At 43.3% G+C, this 19,447-nt stretch overlaps 1 protein-coding gene across 2 annotated transcripts in view; it reads right to left on the reverse strand.

Annotated features, from left to right (window-relative positions):
* Window positions 1–7,057: 7,057 nt before the first annotated feature.
* Window positions 7,058–19,447, reverse strand: part of GPAM (glycerol-3-phosphate acyltransferase, mitochondrial) — a 35,113-nt gene continuing 22,723 nt past the window's right edge. For both annotated transcript variants that reach the window (XM_081268864.1, XM_081268865.1), the window contains exons 15-22: window positions 18,516–18,586; window positions 17,326–17,590; window positions 16,647–16,789; window positions 15,421–15,498; window positions 14,640–14,780; window positions 13,512–13,701; window positions 11,199–11,257; window positions 7,058–10,557 (exon numbers count right to left, since the gene is read on the reverse strand). In XM_081268864.1, the coding sequence (XP_081124990.1) occupies window positions 10,441–10,557; window positions 11,199–11,257; window positions 13,512–13,701; window positions 14,640–14,780; window positions 15,421–15,498; window positions 16,647–16,789; window positions 17,326–17,590; window positions 18,516–18,586 (1,064 nt within the window). In that variant the 3' untranslated portion in view covers window positions 7,058–10,440. The remainder of the gene's footprint in view (window positions 10,558–11,198; window positions 11,258–13,511; window positions 13,702–14,639; window positions 14,781–15,420; window positions 15,499–16,646; window positions 16,790–17,325; window positions 17,591–18,515; window positions 18,587–19,447) is intronic.

A 19,447-nucleotide genomic window follows, 5' to 3' on the forward strand; every position in this document is an offset into this window, starting at 1 on the left:
GAAAGTAGGACTGTGCACTATTTGACTCCTGAGGTCATTAGCATCCCACTTTTCAAAAGTGAACAGGGATCCAGGTGGACCATAAAGGGCAGTAAAAGAGACCCTGCGCCCAGTGAAGACCAAGTGGGCTTGGAGTGCCCAGGGCACCACTGAATGGAGAGCAAAGCAGAAAAGCGATACCCTCACGCCTCACTCTGCAGCCCCTGCAAGCATTTCTAATTGCTCCTAAGAGAGCAGATGCCAGGCAGCTAAGGGACTGCACCTGTCCCATTGAACCTTGGGCTGCCTGAGCCACGCCCACTGCAGACCCTTATACCCAACCCCTCCTCTGTCCCGTCTCTCTTTCCTTCCCTTTCCTTCACTGAAGAAACCATCCCGAGTTCTCATTCCAGCGCTCGTGATGAGCCGCCTGGCTAAGGAGCATCCCTGGAGTCGCTCCCCCTAGTCCCGAGGTCCGGGAACTGCGGCCACGCTCGCCTCCCACCACCCCAGTCCTGGGTCCAGAACCACTTAATGAAGTCCCAGCGTCACCTAGTGGGCAGAGCCGGAAAGCGCAGCGTGCCCCACCCTGCTTCCTGGTACTGATGGGGCCTGATGGAAGCCCGTTTGCATCTGGAAATTCACGACCTTCAAAAAGACTGGGGAGTGTGGAAAGCCCCGCAGCCTAATCCTGTATTCGGGTGGCCCTGATGACACAGTGGCTTGGATAGCGCTGGTCGAGGAAGGAGTGAACAGGCAGAGGTAGAAAACGCAGAGGCTCCTGCAGTAACTTCTCTGGGACATCTGGAGGCAGAACTCTGAGCGCAGAAAGCATTTACGGTGTGCCCAGCCGGTGCCACATCCCCCATAAGGTGGAGGTAGTGAACCAAGGACCCACGCAAGTGCACAGGACTCTTCAGTGCACCGGAAACTGAACCCTCAGCCTTAACCCGAGTCTGATGCTGAATAGCAAAGTGATACACACTGGGGCAGCAGTCATGAGAACAAAGTTCTGCCTGGAGCCACTGTAGAAAGGTCACTGTCGCACACCCAGCGCTAGACCTCGTCATTCAAAACTTAGTGTGCTGGTGGACCCCAGCCTGCCCCCTGCCCCTTTGTCCTGGGTTGGGTGCATTTAGCTCCCAAGGCAGACCACAGGTACTGGGAAGGGACTTTCCTTATTTATTTATTTATTTGGTGATAATAAAGTAATAAAGTCCTACTTCTCAGCACATCACTGTCCTTTCCTCTCTCCCTGCCCCTCCCAAATGGGACTTAGCACACACCAACATCATGGAATCCAAACATCCAGCAGAAGTTCAAGGAAACCCTGGGTTTGATAGGAGGAGAGTGGGTTGGGGCACCAGCTCCCAGCTTCACTGGAGACCCTGAGGAGTTTCCGGAGACCTTCCTGCCTCAGTTTCTTCATCTGTAAAATGGAAAGTGGTTGAACCTGCCTATATAGCTGTTACCTTAATGACTAGCAATTAATTTGTGCTTACTGTTGTTACTTCTCTCCTGAGGAAAATAGACTGCCCATCTACAGACTCAAATGACTTCCTTTCTCCTAAGTTAAGCAAAGACAAGCATTTAGAGGCATTCCTCTCTATTTTGAAAAACAAGACACAACTCTACAAGACCAGTGATTAGATGATCCTTGACCTTGGCCTTCATGCCAAGGACACTAGGGCAGGTGCAAATGGGGCAAAGGGAAAAGGCACGTGCCCCACCCTTAATCCAGGCAGGATGCAGACCAGCTGCTGCCAGGTCTTCTAGTAGCTTTAACAAGAGCTAGAATTTTATAGAAAATTCTTCTGACAGCTTAAACACTGACTCCATTTCTTTGAAAATTCACATTACCAAGCTAGGCAGGTCTGCCGGAGCCTCCAGGTCACTGGTTTGTGTGGCCACCAGCTGGTCTTGCTTATTCACCTGTAATGGTTTTGTTGAACTGTCAGGTAAGAATTTGAAAGGATTCCTGTCCTACTCTCTGTTCTAGCCCTTCCTTTAAGACTCAAAGATTCTTTGCCATGAGACCCTCCATCAAACCCGAGCTCCCAAAGCCTCAACCAACTACACTGTTGTTAGAGACCTCTGCTGGGCTGTGGTCCTGTGTGGCCTGGGAGTGCTGCTCCACGGTGAGGGCCAGGCATCCCCTTTGTGTTGTCTCCCTTGCTCAGTTCTGACTGTCAGTGTTGGTTGTTGATAGCAGTAACACTCCCTGGACATTAAACACCCGATTTTAACATCACTATCCCTGAAGGTGGGTCTTTCTCACTGGGGCCAGCAAAGAAACCAGGTCAATGTCCACAGATATTCTTCTAACAGAGATCTCAAGCTGCAGTGAGGGGATTGAGGGGTCTCTCTCTCTCTCTCTCTCTCTCTCTCTCTCTCTCTCTCGCTCACTTGCTTGCTCTCATTGCTCTGCAACCTGGTGTGACAGCACATCCAGATGTGAAGTCCAGCTGAACAGCTTTAACAGCTGTGGAAATGATAGCTCTTGACATGGCTTTGTAGATCAGCATCTAGTCTAATGAATAGTCATGAGGACTGTCTTGAGTTCCCCTAAAAGCAGCTCCAGAGACCAGAGTTTGCCTGCAAGTCATCTATGTGCATTTGATATCAGAAGGCCCAGCAGGGCACCGGAAAGGGAGACACAGAACAGGGAACCAAGAAAGGGGTGGTAATGAGTGGGCCATTGATAGGAAACAAGAGCTTAGTCCCAACTAACCCTCCAAATTGCTCCACTGAGGGGCAAAGGAGCTGGGCTGTTCATCCCTGGTCCCCACCCCCTCACTGGTGGAGGGTCACCATGGATTATGGGTCCTCAATCATTTGGGCAGAGTCTGAAAACATCCATATCAGCAGGCAGACACAGGAAGAGGGGTGGCCACAGGTGACAGGTATCAGGTACTCTGGCCCAGGGTAGCCAAGCGCAAACAGGTAGAACGCTTCAGAATCTACTACAAAAGCCCAATACAATGTCAGAAGCCCATCTTTACACTTAGAGAATAAATTACACTTTCAAAGCACCTTCTCTGGCTCAGTTGGTTTTCCCGACACTCCCCATGACAGGTGTTAGGCCACTGTCTGAGCCCTAATTTACAAAAGGAAGAGATCAAGCTCGTGCCGCATAACCAATTGTCTACTTTCATTTACAGACTCGAAGAGTTTCATATCACCAAAGAACTTGCCAGGGAGTTACATTAAATAGCACAACATTTAGTCCTTTAAAATTATTTGGTAATTTGAATACAGTTGAATACAGCTCTTCAGGAATGCATCTGATGTGTGGCGACTCCTGTCTCCGGGTGCTCAACCTCACTACAGTAACCCCATATTCAGTGTCCACCATGTGCTGGCTCCTCACAGTGCCATGGGACCCAAATGCCCTTTCTGACAGTTGCTCTCCCAACCTTTGTGGGTGCTAACAAGATTTTATTGTCAACAAAACTGAATTAAAACAGCAACCATGGGCACATGATATAAGCTGACTCTCCTGGGCCAATGGTAGAGAAGCACGATGAATTCTTATAGGAAAACATTCAAATGCAAAGGTATTGGCAGTAAAGATGGTTTCATCCTGACCAAAAACAGTGATTGTGTTCCATTGTCCATTTTAGACATACTTTCCAAATTAATTCACCTCTTTTGTGGCTGCCATAAAAGGGAACCTCCACAGGGGAAAATTAATGAGGCTGGAGCCTCCTGCAAGACAGTCTGAAGAAATTTCTGATCCAGAGAGGAAAGCCATTCTCTGTGAATGATGGCCCGCAGCGTGTGGATGGGAAGCATTATGTAGTTGTGACCCTGTTGACACCACGGCCATCCCATGCTGCAGGCCTAGGGCTTTTTCATTTGGTGCCTTGGAGGAGAAGGCTATCTCCTGACTGCAGACACAGGGGCCACCAAGGCGGCCGCCCAGTGTGGGAGGGCAGGGTGGCACTGCTACCTCTGTCACTGGCCACCGGAGACAACTGCATTTTCCAATCCAGCGCACACGGCGGGAGTCTTCAAAACCCAGAGAAACCTGCTTTGGGCTCCACACCTCCCAAATATGTGCCACGTCCAGACTGGGTTTCAATGTCACATGATTTTTCTCTCAGATGTGGACCCAGCAGGGACACTAATTACCTCCACTGAGGCTTTGCAAAAACCCAGGGTTGAAGATTTTGTTTGCAAACAGTCACAGTGCTTGCGAACAGCATGACCTTGAGTCACTGCTAGCATAGAGTTTCCTTTGGGGGTTGTTGAGGACCACCAAGTGAGCCACATGGTACCTGGCATATGCTAAGGATTGCCAAGTTGGGTTCTATGCTACAACAATAGGAACAGCAGCACATTCTAGCGCTTTCCAACCTCAAAGGCTGTCTCCTGCTCACCAGTCTCAGAGGGACTCGGCAAATTTCCTGGCTTCCATTCTTCACTCTTCGTTCCCATCTTGTGGCGATGCGGTACTTTCCACCCTCCGGTTAACCTCCTGTGCCTCTGCCTCTGGTTCTAGGACAAAGGCAGAGTTTGCAAACCTCAGGAGGGAAGGCGCCACAATGATCAAGAACAAAGTTGAGCTCTGCCTTGGCAGAGATCTTCTCTGAACTACTTCACCAGAGTCTCCCTTTCGCCATTTGTAACATGGGGCTCATGGTACAAATCCCAGAGCGGGAGATTGACGGGTGCAGGGTGCATAGTACCAACCTACAGGGAACAGGGAAGTCCTAGACAGATTGTATCGAGCACTTGTTTAGGGACTCTGCCAGCTCCACGTAAACTCATGGTCGCTCTTTCCTTCACTAGATGGAGCTGATCGTTTTGCTCGCTTCAGTAACGTTCACTGAAGTGGGGGGTCTCAATTCTACCTACCTATGGTGTGAGCGTGGGCAGTTCTCTCTGTAAAATTTGGGGGCAGAATACTGGTGGTGCCTTCCGTCCTTTCCAGAGCTATATTTTCTGTTCTGTGATTTTTTTTGTCATCATAAAATCATTTCTGTCTGGATGAGAAACCATTCCTCTGAAGTTAGCCAATTCTTAGAGACAGCAAAAGACCCAGCCCGGAGCATTCCTCTGAAACATTATCCCAGAGCCACAGCTCCTCCATGTACACCTGGAATCTCCAACTCAACCGAAATTTGGAACCATCAAAATGCTTCAAACTGAAATCCTGACCTGTTTACCCTGCCTTGCCCACAGAAACCCCAATAAAGGCCCAGGTCTAAAGCTACTTCTTGCTCTTGTCTTCTGTCCCCAAGCCACCCTGGTGCCTTTCCATGTGACCCCACATGGTATGTCTGTGCCCCCCGTCTCTAGCATGTGTGAGTGAAATGAACTTTATTTTCCTGAGCCTTTCTTGTGTCTTCTCCTGAGTTGGAGATTCAGTTGGTTCTAATCATTTCATCACATCATAGGTAGCTCTTACACTGGCACCAAGCCCACTGATAGTGGCCAACTCTTACTTGTATCAACCTTAACTTTAACGTGGCAATGAGTCAGACATCAAAGGTTGACTGCTGCCATGGCCTGGCTGAACATGGCCCAATGGTCCTCATCAAAGACTTACCTGTCTCTAATCATACTTAAGCCAGATGACGAGGTCAACCTTTTCTCCCCTGTGGATCGCCTTCAATCTCCTGGTATCTTGGACTTGCTCCTTCTTGCCTCTATTTCCTAGGCCAAAAGGCATGAGCTGACAGCTGGCAAGAAAGAAATGACCTGGAAACTTATGGCAATAGACTTGATCCACACATAGTTACACCAATAAGCAAAAGGTGGGTATTTTCAGATAAAACTGAAATTCAAAAAAAAAAATGTCAGCAGGCTGGCAGGGTAACACTAAGACTGTCTGGCAAGGGAAGGGAGGCAAGAAGAATCTGGAGGAGAGGAGTCACAGTCCAAAGGGCAGACAGAGGGAGGATAACAGGGAACACGATAACACGAAAACTAAAGAAGCCGTATCCACATTAGAAATGTCGTGGACAGAAACTGCAAAGATATACCTGGGTTGTCCAAAAGGTATGTTAGCAATTTATTAGTGAGGCATGTAGAAGATGACAAAGGTTTAAAAAAGAGACTAAGTGAGGACTAAAATAAGCTAATCATCCAGAGATTCGGCTTCAAAATTAATATCCATGAGGCTATAAAAGTTAAAGAATTTATTTATGAAAAGGTAACTTATGATAGCAGCCAAGAGTTGCTAATACCAAGGAGAGAATGACCACCAAAGGGTGAGGGCAGTCACAGCAGCAGCTCACACAGGAAATGAGAAGGGGTAAAGACAAAGTCAGAGCCAAGGGCTGGCTGGAGAGGTGGCCTCGGGCATTAGTCCATTCCACAGCTGGGCACACACCAAAGGGCAGGAACACCACCATCAGGCACATGTTCACCAGCATTTTCAGAGAATACACTTACAGGGCAAGCTGTGTTTTCAAAGGATCCACAAAAGATCTGTGCTATGATCAAAGAAATACTTTTCTTATTTGTCAAAAAAAATATTTTCACCAACTAATTATGAAGTGAGAAAAACACTTCAGTGTGATTTTTATGAACTTATGATAAGAAGCACCAAGCTTAATAGAATCTTTGTAGAAACCCCAAAAATATATGATGTGAAATTTACCAAATAAAAGGTAAGCCACAGCTAAGAAGAGGTAGATATCTCTATTTCCAAGTGTCGATCAGATGTGAAGAGATCTTGGTTAATAAAATCATGAATTGTGGGCTCATAAATTTATGTCAGATTAGATCTGTAAACATTAATAAAGTTTTATGTAAAGTCAAACAAGAAGAATGTGGATAATGAATTGCATGGGGAACGTTTAACTACAAAGCCAAGACATCAAAAATAAGGTTCATTTTTTTTTGGTTTATTAAAACAAAACTACATTTCTGTGCTTCTCACAATACATTATCAGGCATGACAATCAATCAACATGTCCAAGTTTCACTCACAAAATCACTCAGCGTTACTTTACAATACTTTATAGCAATTCTTTTTACAACAATCTAGCATTTCTTTGTACAACAGGCAATACTTTAACCCCTTCCATCAAGACATTTAGCCCTTTAACTGTTTAGAAATAAAGTGAAGAGTCTCTTTCAAAGCAATCATTAGTTCATATTAAATTAAAATGCCAGGTGGCAACTCCAGGTTCCTAAAAAGAGTATTTTAAAAAACAGATTTACATCCCATAGTAAGTCTTATAAACCTCAATAGGTTCTACATTTCTAAATACTGGAACTATCTACGGGTAAAAATCTGCATTCAGTTGTGCGATGTTTTCTTCTAGATCTGAATTAAAACCCTGATCATTTCCCACAATTAATCCTTGTATTAATTCTGCTACTTTCAGTAAAAAAGCCAGTCATTGACAGTTCATCTTCCCATCAAAGGAAAGAGCTCTGGCCACCTATGTTACAATTTTTCTGTGCTTATTCTTTCCAGGGGAGGAAATACCCATCATTCATCTCAACATTTGGTGGTACAAAATGCATGCGAATTCGGCCTCGGTGCCATCTGTTCGTCAGTGTTTTGTCTCCTTATAGAACTGCCTAACGTAGTGTTTTCCCAAATGTTTTCCATAGGATACTAGTGAGAGGTTCAGAGGTGTCCCAGAGGGGGAAAAGGTCCTGAGGTCAAAAGAGTTTGGGAAATGCCAGGTTCAACAGACTGCTGGGGGCCAAGCCCTTACCGTGCTCGGGTGCAGCACAAGTTTCCACGATCGAACGGTTTGCCAGCAACACTTGCTAAAAAACACCGAGGCACATCTCCCAGGGTCCTCAGAAGACAAGGAACTCTACGGGCACTGCCCTCGCCCCTCCAGGTTGCAGGAAACTCCACAGTCGGAGCTTCCATTCGCTGCCATCCTAGGACATATTTTCTCTACTCACCCTCGTGACTCCGTGAGACTTAGAGGTCTGAAGAAGATGATGCAGTGCCTTCTCAGTTCCTAGTTTTTTACACTTAACACACATTTTTGTCATTTTGTTAGAATTTTAAGACAATGCAAATTCCTTCCTGTCTTCTGAATTTCTTAGGACATTGTTATTTTTTTAAAAACAGGGTGAAGTTTCATATTGCTTGTTACTGGGTTATTTGTTTTTAAACTTGACTCACAGTCTTCCCCTGAAGGGCATGCATTTCAGTTTCACAGAAATGCAATACAGTAAACTGTAATAAATTATTTACAAGCACCTAGTTGGTTTAACCTTACTTGGAAGCCATCCGTTGTTGGAAAACAATGAGAACGTGTCTATTAGCAAAACAGAGCTATCTGGAAGCCTTATTGTGATCTTTTTTCCCCAGTAATGAGGCACTAAAGAATGAGCTGTGCTAAAATTAACTTAAGGGTCAGCTTCTCTGGATGAGCATAACTTTGGTTGAGATTTTTCTTCCTTAAAAAAGGTTTTCAAAGCACCAGTTAATTACAAAAGCATGCATGTTTATCCTCACAGTGAGTTAAGTGGCAAGAGAGCTAGCAAATTGCATTCCCCAAAGCATTTGATCAAATTTCTTGAAAACAAACCAAATAAAAGGGAAAGTAAAGCAAGAGAAGCCATAGTTTCTCTGCTCAAGCTGGTAAAGCAACAGCTCTTTGCAAAAGTGACAGGCAGAGCAGCAATATCCACTGGAAAGCCAGTCTCCACCTGGACTTTCCAGCCAACTAACAGAGAAGTTGAATGATCCTTGAATTACAATTTAGAGGATAGGAAAAGAAGAGACTTGTGAAGTGTTTGATTCCCCAGAGAAGGACCATCCAAGGGAATGAACAGATTCCCTGGGTAGTCCCCAAGTGCAGCCAGAAGTGTTCCTCTATTCTACTCAGTAAATTGAAGGTGAAAAGGTGGCATTTCATGCCACACCAGTTGCTATAGTGACTGACTTAATGGTACGTGAGTTCCTACAAGATAAAGGAGAGATATATTTATGTACAGAATTGGAGAACGGTGGAAGATCACACAGCATTAGTATTATTGCTGACTCTCAAACAAGATTATTTCACAGAATGTGAACTATCCACCAATACCCCTCCCTCTCCCAATGCACACATACTCATGAAATACTATTAGTGTTTAAAATCCAAGCTCAGGAAAGTACAAACTTAATTTGCAGTATTTTTATACTAAATCCAAAGAATCTATGCAACACTCATCAGAAAAAACTCATAGTTTCATAATATCATGGAAATAAGGGACAATAAATGGTTAGGAAAATTTTTAACATTACATGATCTTTAAGAAATCACCATAATTATCACAATTAATTATGCTCCCTGCTCACAAAAAGGCACCTACCCATTATAAACAGACAATTTTTCATAATTAATTATTTGCCTCTATGAGGCATGAGAGGGTTTAGGCATATAAACCATGTTTTTTTCTCAAAGGTAAAAATCCATAATGCTATTCACCCAGAAGTAAGGACATGCAGATACTGCACAGTTCAAACACTGCAAACTCGAGTAAGTACCAGCCACCCACACTGGCAGCAGTATCCGACCTGTGTGCATACATGAAAGCCCTGGGTCGGGAGTCTGCAGCCAGAGCACCGTGCACTAACAGAGCCCATCAGGCTGAGCTAATCAACTCAGTGCAGGTGCTATTTGGCTGGAGATTTTAGAAAAAACAGCTATACCTGTGAGAGGTGGGAAGGGGTGCAGACATAAAACAGGAGAAGTTTTTAAATACTTGCTGGTCATTTGAAACTCAATGGCACTTTTTTATGTGAGCACAAGTTTTCAGTGCCAGTTTTCTGGCCAAGTTTACCTTGTATTTTGCCAGCTAAATTTAATTCCTGATGTTGGCTATTTGATCGCATTATCTCAGTTCCTGACCTAAACTAATATTGTCTGTTTTCATGTAGCTCTTAACACGTTTTCTAAATCTGACCTCAGAGGACAGCACAGTGATACCTGGGTATGATGTACCGCATCCCACTCATCTGTAAAGCACTTGGGATGAAAGGGCTCCCATTTCAAATTTAGTTACTACTGACAAAGGTAAAGCCAAAAAGAGTGAATGGATGACAATTATTTTTAAGGGAAGCATTAACAATTAATCAGAAAATATACGAATGAATTACTCCACTATTTATGTATACTATACAACATTCAGTTCTAGAATACAACTACATTTCTGTTTCCATCACAGTAAATTAGTCCTTAAAAGTTGTACTTAAAATGTAAATCTTTAATAAACTCCAAAATAATTTATTGAGATTTCATCTAGTAATCTACTGATTATGAGTTGCAACAGAGGCTGAGGGCCCCCCGAGTGTTATCCATAGGCCGCTGTGTCTCAGAGTTGGGAAGATCACAGGTCCACAAAGGGGAGAAGGCACTTGTCTTCCAGGTCACCTCAGGGCAGGGCAGGCCCGGCCACGCGAAGGCACCTGCAACTCTCAGGACAAATGCTGGAGCCTGCAAGGGACTCATCTCCAGCCCTTCACTTGCCAGAGGTGCCATAAGTTACCTACAGCACCACAAAACTCAGGATATATTCTAGGAGTTTTTGCCGGTTGCATTGAGGTAGGAAAGTGCTGCTCAGTTCTAAAATACATACTCTCTTCTGCTTGGTCTCTTTGAAAACCTGAAGAGAAAGTGTAGATTCAATTAAAGGCAAAGGAGGGCATATCTGTCACCAACCCTGACCTGTGTTCTAGACCCCAAAGGGCAGCAAAGGCACCTAAAACCACGTCCCAATTTAAATAAATGAGGATGTGCAGGTGCACATGAGACAGGAGGCTGGGGACACAGTTCAACCAGTGCATCATACACCATGACTGAACCAGAACAAAGTCACACACCGTGCCTTACAAAGAGACACTTGATGCCCCCTGGAGTTCATGTTCCACATGAGACCAAGGGAAAAGACGCCTGAGAAGACTCGTAGCAAGACCAGCAAAAACACAAGGAAAAAACTGAGAGCCTCGTGGAATTAAATGAATGGCTGAGCTCACAGGAGCATCTTGAAACACTCTGATATCTTTATATGTAAACAGTTTGGGAATGAATATGAAACCAGCACAATTCTGGGACATGCAAATAAATCTGTACTGATGGGTCTCACTGTCGCCATGTCCCCCCTCAGCACTCATCCCCAGAAATGCCTCCCCAGTCAACCCAGCAGAAGCAGCTGTTCTTGGGGCCACACTCCCAATACAAATAGTGCAAACAGACTAGATCTTGAGAGCCAATGTCAATACAGCTTTTATAAACATGGATACCTACCCCAATATCCTTAAACATTTTCACAGCATTCTTCACAAGACAGTAGGTGGCACTCTCAGCTGTAGAGAAACAATAAGACCCTGTCAGGGTTTAGATCTAGTGGACACAAAGCCCCAAGGCCAGCAGTAAGAAAGCAGTGGGGGCAGAGGGAGGGCCACAGCAAGCCACAGACCGGCCAGCTCCCCTTCTGCCACTGGCAACAGTGAGGTCTCCCAGATGATCTGTGGTCTCTTTAAACCCATTCTATCATCTATTAGGGAAAAAGGGGTCGGGGAGGGAGAAAAGAGAAGGAAGAACAGACAGTACCTAAAGTATCCATTTTGCAGGGTCTCTGTGAGACTCAAACAAGATAATGTGTGGGAACTCCTGTAAACTACACAGGGCTGCATAGATGGTTCCTACACACCTGTGCAGCCAGAGGGAGCACAGGCTACAGATCAGAAAGCAAGAATTCTAAACCCAAGATTGTCCATTAACTGACTAGCTGTATGATCCTGGGTAGTTTCCTCATTCATAAAGTGAGGTGATTGAATGAGATTATCTCTGGATACCTTTTGGCTCTAAAACTTGATTCTAAGTAGTTTCAGTTCCAAACTGTAACCATATGAAGTGCTACTCCCACCCCATCCACATCTTTCATAGATATAAGAGATGAGGGTGGGGGTTGTGGCTCAGTGGCAGAGCACTTGCCTAGCACGTGTGAGGCACTGGGTTGGATCCTTAGCACCACATAAAAAATAAAATAAAATAAAGGCATTCTGTCCATCTATAACTACAAAAAATAAATATTAGAAAATTAAAAAAAAAGAGAGAGATGATGTGACAACCCCAAGGGCTGCAGGACATGGAACAACTGAAACACACACTACTGGTAGGAAGGCAAGTTGGTACAACACTTAGAAACTGTCTGGCAGTATCTACTAAAGTGAACATACCCATGGCCTGTGACCAAGCAATTCTATTCCTGCGTGTATGTCATATATATGATCATAGATGCTCCCCCTAATGACAGACATTCAAACATGTTCACAGCAACACTATGCAAAGTAGCTCTAAACTGCAAATGATGCAAATATCTTTCAACAGTAGAATGAATAAAATATGGTAAATAATGGAAAATTTCATGACAATAAGTCAAACTACATATAACATGTATGACTCTCACAAATGTTAAGTGAAAAAAAGCCAGATTTAAGAGTATATAACTGCATCATCTAACTTACATGACATACCAAAGAAAATAATTGTAATAATCTATTGAGTTACAGGTCAGGATAATTTTATATTTTTCCAATTTCCTACAATAAGCAGATTTCTATAAAAGTTTTAAAAGTTTTACAAATAGTCAAAGAATATATGAAAATTGTCCAACATCGATCAGGGAAATGCAAATCAAAACTACACCAAGATTTCATTTCACTCTCATTTTATCAATGGCTGCAGTATGGCAGCCGTCAAGAATGCCAACAAGGAGCTACAGTTGTGGCTCTCAGGTAGAGCGCTTGCCCAGCACGTGTCAGGCACTGGGTTCGATCCTCGGCACCGCATAAAAATAAATAAAATAAATGTATTGTGTCCATCTACAAATAAAAAAATATTTAAAAAAGAATAAAACAATAATAAAAATTGGACAATAATAAATGCTGGAGAAAATGTGGGGAAAAAGAAACACTATTAGTGAGATTATAAATTCATACAACCACTGTGAAAATCAATATGGCATTTTCTCAAAAGGAATGGCACCACATGATCCAGCTATCCCACTCCTCAGTGTTATCCTAAAGAATTAAAATATCATATCATAGGGATGCATGCATATCCATGCTTACAGCTGCACAACTCACAATAGCCTAACTATGGAACCAGCCCAGGCATCTGTCAAGACATGAGTGGAAAAAGAAAATGTGCTATATATCCATAAAGAAATTTTATTCAACCACAAAGAATGAAATTATATCATTTGCAGGAAAATGGATGGTACTTGACAGCATTATTTTAAACAAAATACGCCAAACTGATAAAGTCTAGGGTCATATGTTTTCTCTCTTATGTGAAAGGTAGAGAGAAAAAAAGAAGTGTGTTGGGTAGAAGGGTGGTTTTCATGAAATTACAAGGGAGACCAGTAGAGAAAAGGGACCAGGGGTTGGAGGGGGGGGGGGGCGGCGAAGGAGAGGTATGGGAGAATGAAATTGAACAAATCACGTGTGCATATAATGAATATAGAACAGTGAATTGCACTATTATGCATAACTATAATGCACCAATGAATTTTTTTTAATTTTTAAAAGAAGTTGAAATAGGGATTTAATATACCATATACTGCAACATTTCTTTCCGTTCGGTTGATTAGGTATTTGTGCAGCTTTTGCAGATATTCAGGCTCCGGAACAGGACCACTGAAGTTGTGGACAAAGATGGCGGCAGAGCTGTAGGCCTCCAGTAAAGGCCCAAGCAGTCTCTGTAGGAAGGTGATGAACTGCTGGTGCTCCTTGGACTGGCTCACCTGAGAGTACAAAAGCAGAAAATGAAGGCTCCAACAAGGGACAGAAGAAGTGAAGCAAGCTGACAAGGACTTTATTTGGAAAAAAAGAGTAACTTGAAAAGATGGCCCCTCCCACTAACACTATATAAAAGGAGAATCCTCGTCATGCAGATAATCTCTGTTAAAAACAACTGATTCTGAAATGTGTTCTTTACTGCAATCTTTCACTTTTATAATATTTGAGGCTGTGTTCACTAACCAGTTCCTAGAAGCAATTTTTATAACTGAATGACAATTATGACATTCTGTCATCAAAGCAAACAACTGGTTCTGAGGCTGGACCCTCTGGGGTTTAAAGCCTGGACTCAGCAGTCACTCGAGTGTGACAAAAGGCCATCAGGTCAGACTACCAAGATCATCTCAGTCCTTCCCAGGTCCCACTTTCTGTCTCCCCCATAGGACTTCACCATACACTAGCACTTTGGGGAAGGATGAGCACAGTAATGGGGAGCTTTGTGGCCAGGGAGGTTCTCACTGCACCCACCCAAAATTGAAGGTTGATTTGAGCCCCTCTGGAATGTGCAAGCAAGACCACTGCCTTATCTTCAAACTAGTAATATCTAAATGTAAAGAGAGAGAAATTCTGAATGTCACTTGGAAAAAAAAATACTGCCTCATGGAGAGTAGGTATGAGGATGGGTGAACAAGAATGTGCCTGTAGATTTCACAAGATAGCAGTGACAGGGAGCCCCCTGGTCTTCCTCTTTCTGATTTCTCAACTCTTATTTCCTTTTCTAGTTACCAATCCCCAAACTGAGCAATTTAGGTGTCTTTCCTAGATGGAGCTGGCTAGTGAGGTATTTAGAATATAAACGAGTTACCAGAGTTTAGTTTACCTAGCTGCAATATGAACCTCAACTCATCATTGTAATGTTCCCTTCAATTCTTCACCAAAGTACCTTTAGGTAGCAATCTCGCTGCTCCTCACCAAAATCACTGTCTTCATCTTCTTCATCACTTCTCCAAGACAACGGTTCGGGAAGCTTCTTGTCCCACTGCTGCTCTGCAAGACCAGGACTGATTTCTTCCTGGTCATCTTGCTATGCCAAGGAGACCACCAACAGTGAAAAAATACACCCAGGTACCCAAGTAACTGCCCAGCTGGACCAGAGAAGGCAGTCCTCTTCTCAGTCCCTTCCTGCCCCTTCTCTGTTTAGCCTTTCCTAACACCAGTCTACCTCCCTCTCCAATCAAAAATCACTCAGGAGATAGCAGGGGAAGGAGAAGGGTAGGGTCTTGGGAAAGAGCTACCAGACAGAGCAAACGAAGATACTCTTCCATCTTCTGAATTGACTTCCATTTTCCCAGGCCCTCCCCTCTACACCAAATCCACCAAAACTAAAATCTCAAGAGAAAATTGCACATATGCAAGCTACAAGCACACTGATATGTACAGTGTCGCATCTTAGAATGCAACTTCTGGATGTCACAGAATCAAGTCAAGGTATGCCTTAAACAATAGCACTTATACAAAAGAAAGCAAAATATTAAATAATTCAAAAAGACATTTATTCTCCCCATCTTTATTTTTCTCTTCTTTCACCTAGACACGACTACATGGCAAATGTAATTATTGGTTAAAATTACTGATAGAAATACTGGCATAAATAATTGCTGGAAAAGGTAAGGAAATAGAGCAAGAAACTCAAGAGACAAATAAAGGAAGGCTCTTCCTCTTACCTCTGCCACTGTAAGAATACCATACTGGATAAATCTTCCTACTGTTTCATGGCAAACTTGGTAAAAAGTCTGGCAGGGCTGCGGGAAAAACAACAACAACAAAAAACTTATTTACACACATAAATTTCACTGTTCCATATTTTTTAAAGATACTGAACAAAGTAGCTGCCAAATTCTTCCATGTTATCACCTACTTCACTCCCCTGGCAAGTCCTGTGATTTCTGATGTCCACCCTGTTGATAAATGCCCGGTCATGGACAAAGCCAGAGAGACCTAGTTTCCTGGCTGGTGGGCACTCCTGATGTGAAACCACCTGCAGAGGGCGCTCCTGAACTCAGTCCTCCCCCAGAGTAGAGCAAGCCCTATGAAGGGTCTTGGTCCCCACCACCTGTTTCTTGGTCTTTTATGAGACAATCTCTCTGCATAGGCCATCTTACAACAAAGAATATTCACAAAAGTAGTGAATGAGGAAACAAAGTATTATGACAAGACCCTGGGAAAGGATGAGGCTAATCTTAAGATTCTCATCTGTCCCTACCTTTCCTGTCACATCTTCCAAAGTTCATGCAAAACAGGTTCCCCCTCAGAACCACCAATCAATGATACACAATGAGAACATACAGAAGAGCTGTACTCAAAATACTTTTAATTGCAAATGTCCCAAGACTTATTCATATAAGGGGAAGAGATATTAGAATACAAATAAAATACGAATTGTACTTGATTGAGAAGGAAATATTTATGGCTTAGTATATATGTCCCATTTTAAATATCTAGAAGTGGCAGGTTATAATATAAATGCTAACTTTTACTTCTGGGCTTCAGTTTCCTCATTTGTAAATTGAGAGGGGGTCAAACAGATGATTTTTAAGGCTGTTTCTCTCACTCTTTATCACCTGTGATCCATCATCTACATGTGGGTGTGTTAATTACTGACAAACTATGACTCAGACCCTTTCACACATCACTCAGTCACTTTGGGTATAACTACAAACATTGAGAAATCTGTCCTCCCATGCCTTGTAGTTGCACAAAGGATTCACTGGGGAGGTAAGCCACACTCAAATCAAGATGGTCAATGACATTGATTTGGTGGTCACTGACGGCAGGAGTGAACAGAAGGCTGCAACAGTGGGCCAAAAGTTTTCTATGAGAAAAACAAAGGTGGTTTGTTTTCGTGCAAATGCTCAAAAGAAAACAGGTAACATGAAGAGCCTTCACTCACAAGAGAAATGGTGCCTTCGTTGGAGAGTAGGTAGCACAGGCTGGCGGCCTTCCGCACCAGCTGCTCCTGGCTGATGAGGTTGCCGGGGGCACCTGTGGGTCCTCCTGAGCCCCTCTTATTTAGAACTGCGTAGAGGCTGCAAGCTAGGGACATAAAAGTAAAAATGAAGTCACCAGCATGGGGTCTCCAAGACAAACTTCACCTGGCTCTAATAACTCAGATCTTCTTAAGTGTTAATATATCAAAAACAGTGGCCTGCTTTTACTGGAGAAAATCCCAGAGGATTTGATTCTTATGATTCCACATGATCTTAACACTATGAAAGACATTCCCAAGGGCTCAGTTGCCTCTGCTCTTCCTCTTCTGCACTCTCTCCATCACATAAGCCCTCCACTCTCTTCACTGCCTTGTGCGTGCCATCTCAATTAGATTTTTAGCTCCTAGACAGCAAGGCACTTGACCCCCTCCACAGTGATAAGCAAACAGCACACACACAGTGGTTCAGTAAATACCTGCTGTGGCTATAACCAGTGACATGGCAGCAGATTTGGAAATTAAAAATATAACAATGCATTTTCTCCAACAAGAGGCTATCATCTAACCAAAGTAGATGCTACTATGTGTTTTAGGCCCTGTACTTTCCAAGAAAATATCTGAAAGCATTCAGGGCCTGACATACCTATGATGGCCTCCATGATGAAGACATGGAGCACCCCGTTGCTGTAGAAGTTCAGTTCAAAGACTGATGGCACAGTTGTGCTGGGAGTGATAAAGAATTCATCATTCCTGCTAGTGTGCGTGATTGTAACACAATTTCCCAGCAGCTGTATAGCATGCATGACTACATCTTCTGAATTTCCTGAGAACCCCAGGTCAAAATCACGAGCCAGGACTTCCTCCTTCATCACAAAGAAGTCTTCCACCAATGTGGAGAGATTGATTCCCTACAGATAGAGAAATGATCTCAGGACAGGGAAAATGTCCTTTCCAAAAGGCCAAGAGGCCAATATTCCCAGGATTTTCTTCTTGCTTTGGCTTCCCACAGCTTGCTGTTGGGACCTACAGAAAACACCCAGATCACCAATATAGAGCCAGTCAGGAAAGTGCTTAAAAAGCTGGTCCCATAGGAATGACATGGTACTCCACATGCCAGAAACCACTCTAGTATGAGTGAGTATGTAAGATCACAAAGGGAAGGAAAAGTTGTCTGAATGTAAGTTTTCAGTTTTGAGAAAGAATTTCCTTCATTTTAAATATTTGTCTAACAAACATTTATTTGGAGGCTACATACCAGCACCATGCCTTGTGCTGAGAACATGACTGAATGGGCCAGTCACTGTCTATCCTATCATAGAGTTAAGACAGGTCTACTGTGGGAAGACAGAGGGTGGGCCCTAACATACAAATCAGATTACTTGGAAATCATTCATTATCAGAATACATATCACAAGTCAATGAAATATACTTTATTTACATTAACCATATTAATCAAAGAATATCTACCACTGACCCATATCGCAAACCTTTTTACTTTTTGTTATGAGACAATTACTCACCCAGCCTGACCTCAAATTAGCAATCCTCCTGCCTTAGCCTCCCAAGAAATGGGGACTATAGGCAAGTGCCACGGAGCCTGGTCTCAAAGAATATCTTATTACTGCAAATATTAAGTAGTCTGAATTTTCTTTTATGTAGATTATTCCTTTACCAAGTTAAGAAACTCCCTTGGACTGGGTCCCTAACTTATTTTACTGTTTATCTCATAGTACTAGCCAGGAGTGGGCCAAATCTATTCTGAAGATGCCTCTGAACAGCTGATAAAAGCTTCACAGGTTTTCTACTGAACTGTGGGTAATATCATGGACATACCTGTCTGTGTCTGTAGAGCAGCAGGCAGGCCACAATGTGGGTGGACATGATGGCACAGGATTTGCTAGCAGCTGGAAGGCAAACACAAAAGCTTTAGTTGCACTTTTTTTTTTTTTAATACAGCTAAAACTTTTTAAAAGCACCTTAATTTTAAACAAAGGTATTAAAACTATAAAAGTTCTCTGCCACATTTCCTATAACTGTGATTTACCAAAAGGAAACAGCATTACACCATGCTCTGGTAAAATGGAACCTCTTTAGAGATCATTATTCGTAATGCCACCATCTAAGACGGGTCCACCTTCAACCTCAGCCAAAAGATTTGGGATACTTATGACCAAGAGATACCCTTGTTGAAATATCAAAACCCAAAGTATGAGCCTGTTCTCGAGTTCTATGGGATACCCCCTGTGTGTCTCCTGACTTGTCCCTGGCCGCAGTCTTTTAGAATTGCATCCCTATTTCACTCTTGCACATACTCACCAAGTTAGAGTGAAGGTATAGAAAAAGGAAAAATTTGGATTTGAAGTCAGAAAAATCTGGGCTCAAATCCTAATTTCTACACTAATTAATTTCATGACTTGGAGAAAATGAAACAAAATTCCTGAGCCTCAGTTGCAAAATACTATCTAGTTCATTGGGCTGTGAAAGAATGAAATGATGGTCTGGCAAGGACTCATGGTAACAGGAGCTCAATGTATCTTCATTTCCTCTTTTCAAACTGGCCCAGAGGAGTCTATTCCTTTTTTTTTTTTTTTTTTTTTTGGCAGGGAATGAGGGTTTGGGGGGGATAGGCTAAGCATGGGTGGGGGCGGTGCTGGGGATTGAACCCAGGGTCTTGTACATGCTGAGCCAAATTCTCTACTGCTGAGCTATACCCTTGGCCCCTCAACCTGGCCCAGAGATGGGCAGCAAGGGCACAGAAATATATT

This window comes from Spermophilus citellus (genome assembly GCF_964194105.1).
Source record: "Spermophilus citellus genome assembly, chromosome: 15".
Classification (NCBI taxonomy): domain Eukaryota; kingdom Metazoa; phylum Chordata; class Mammalia; order Rodentia; family Sciuridae; genus Spermophilus; species Spermophilus citellus.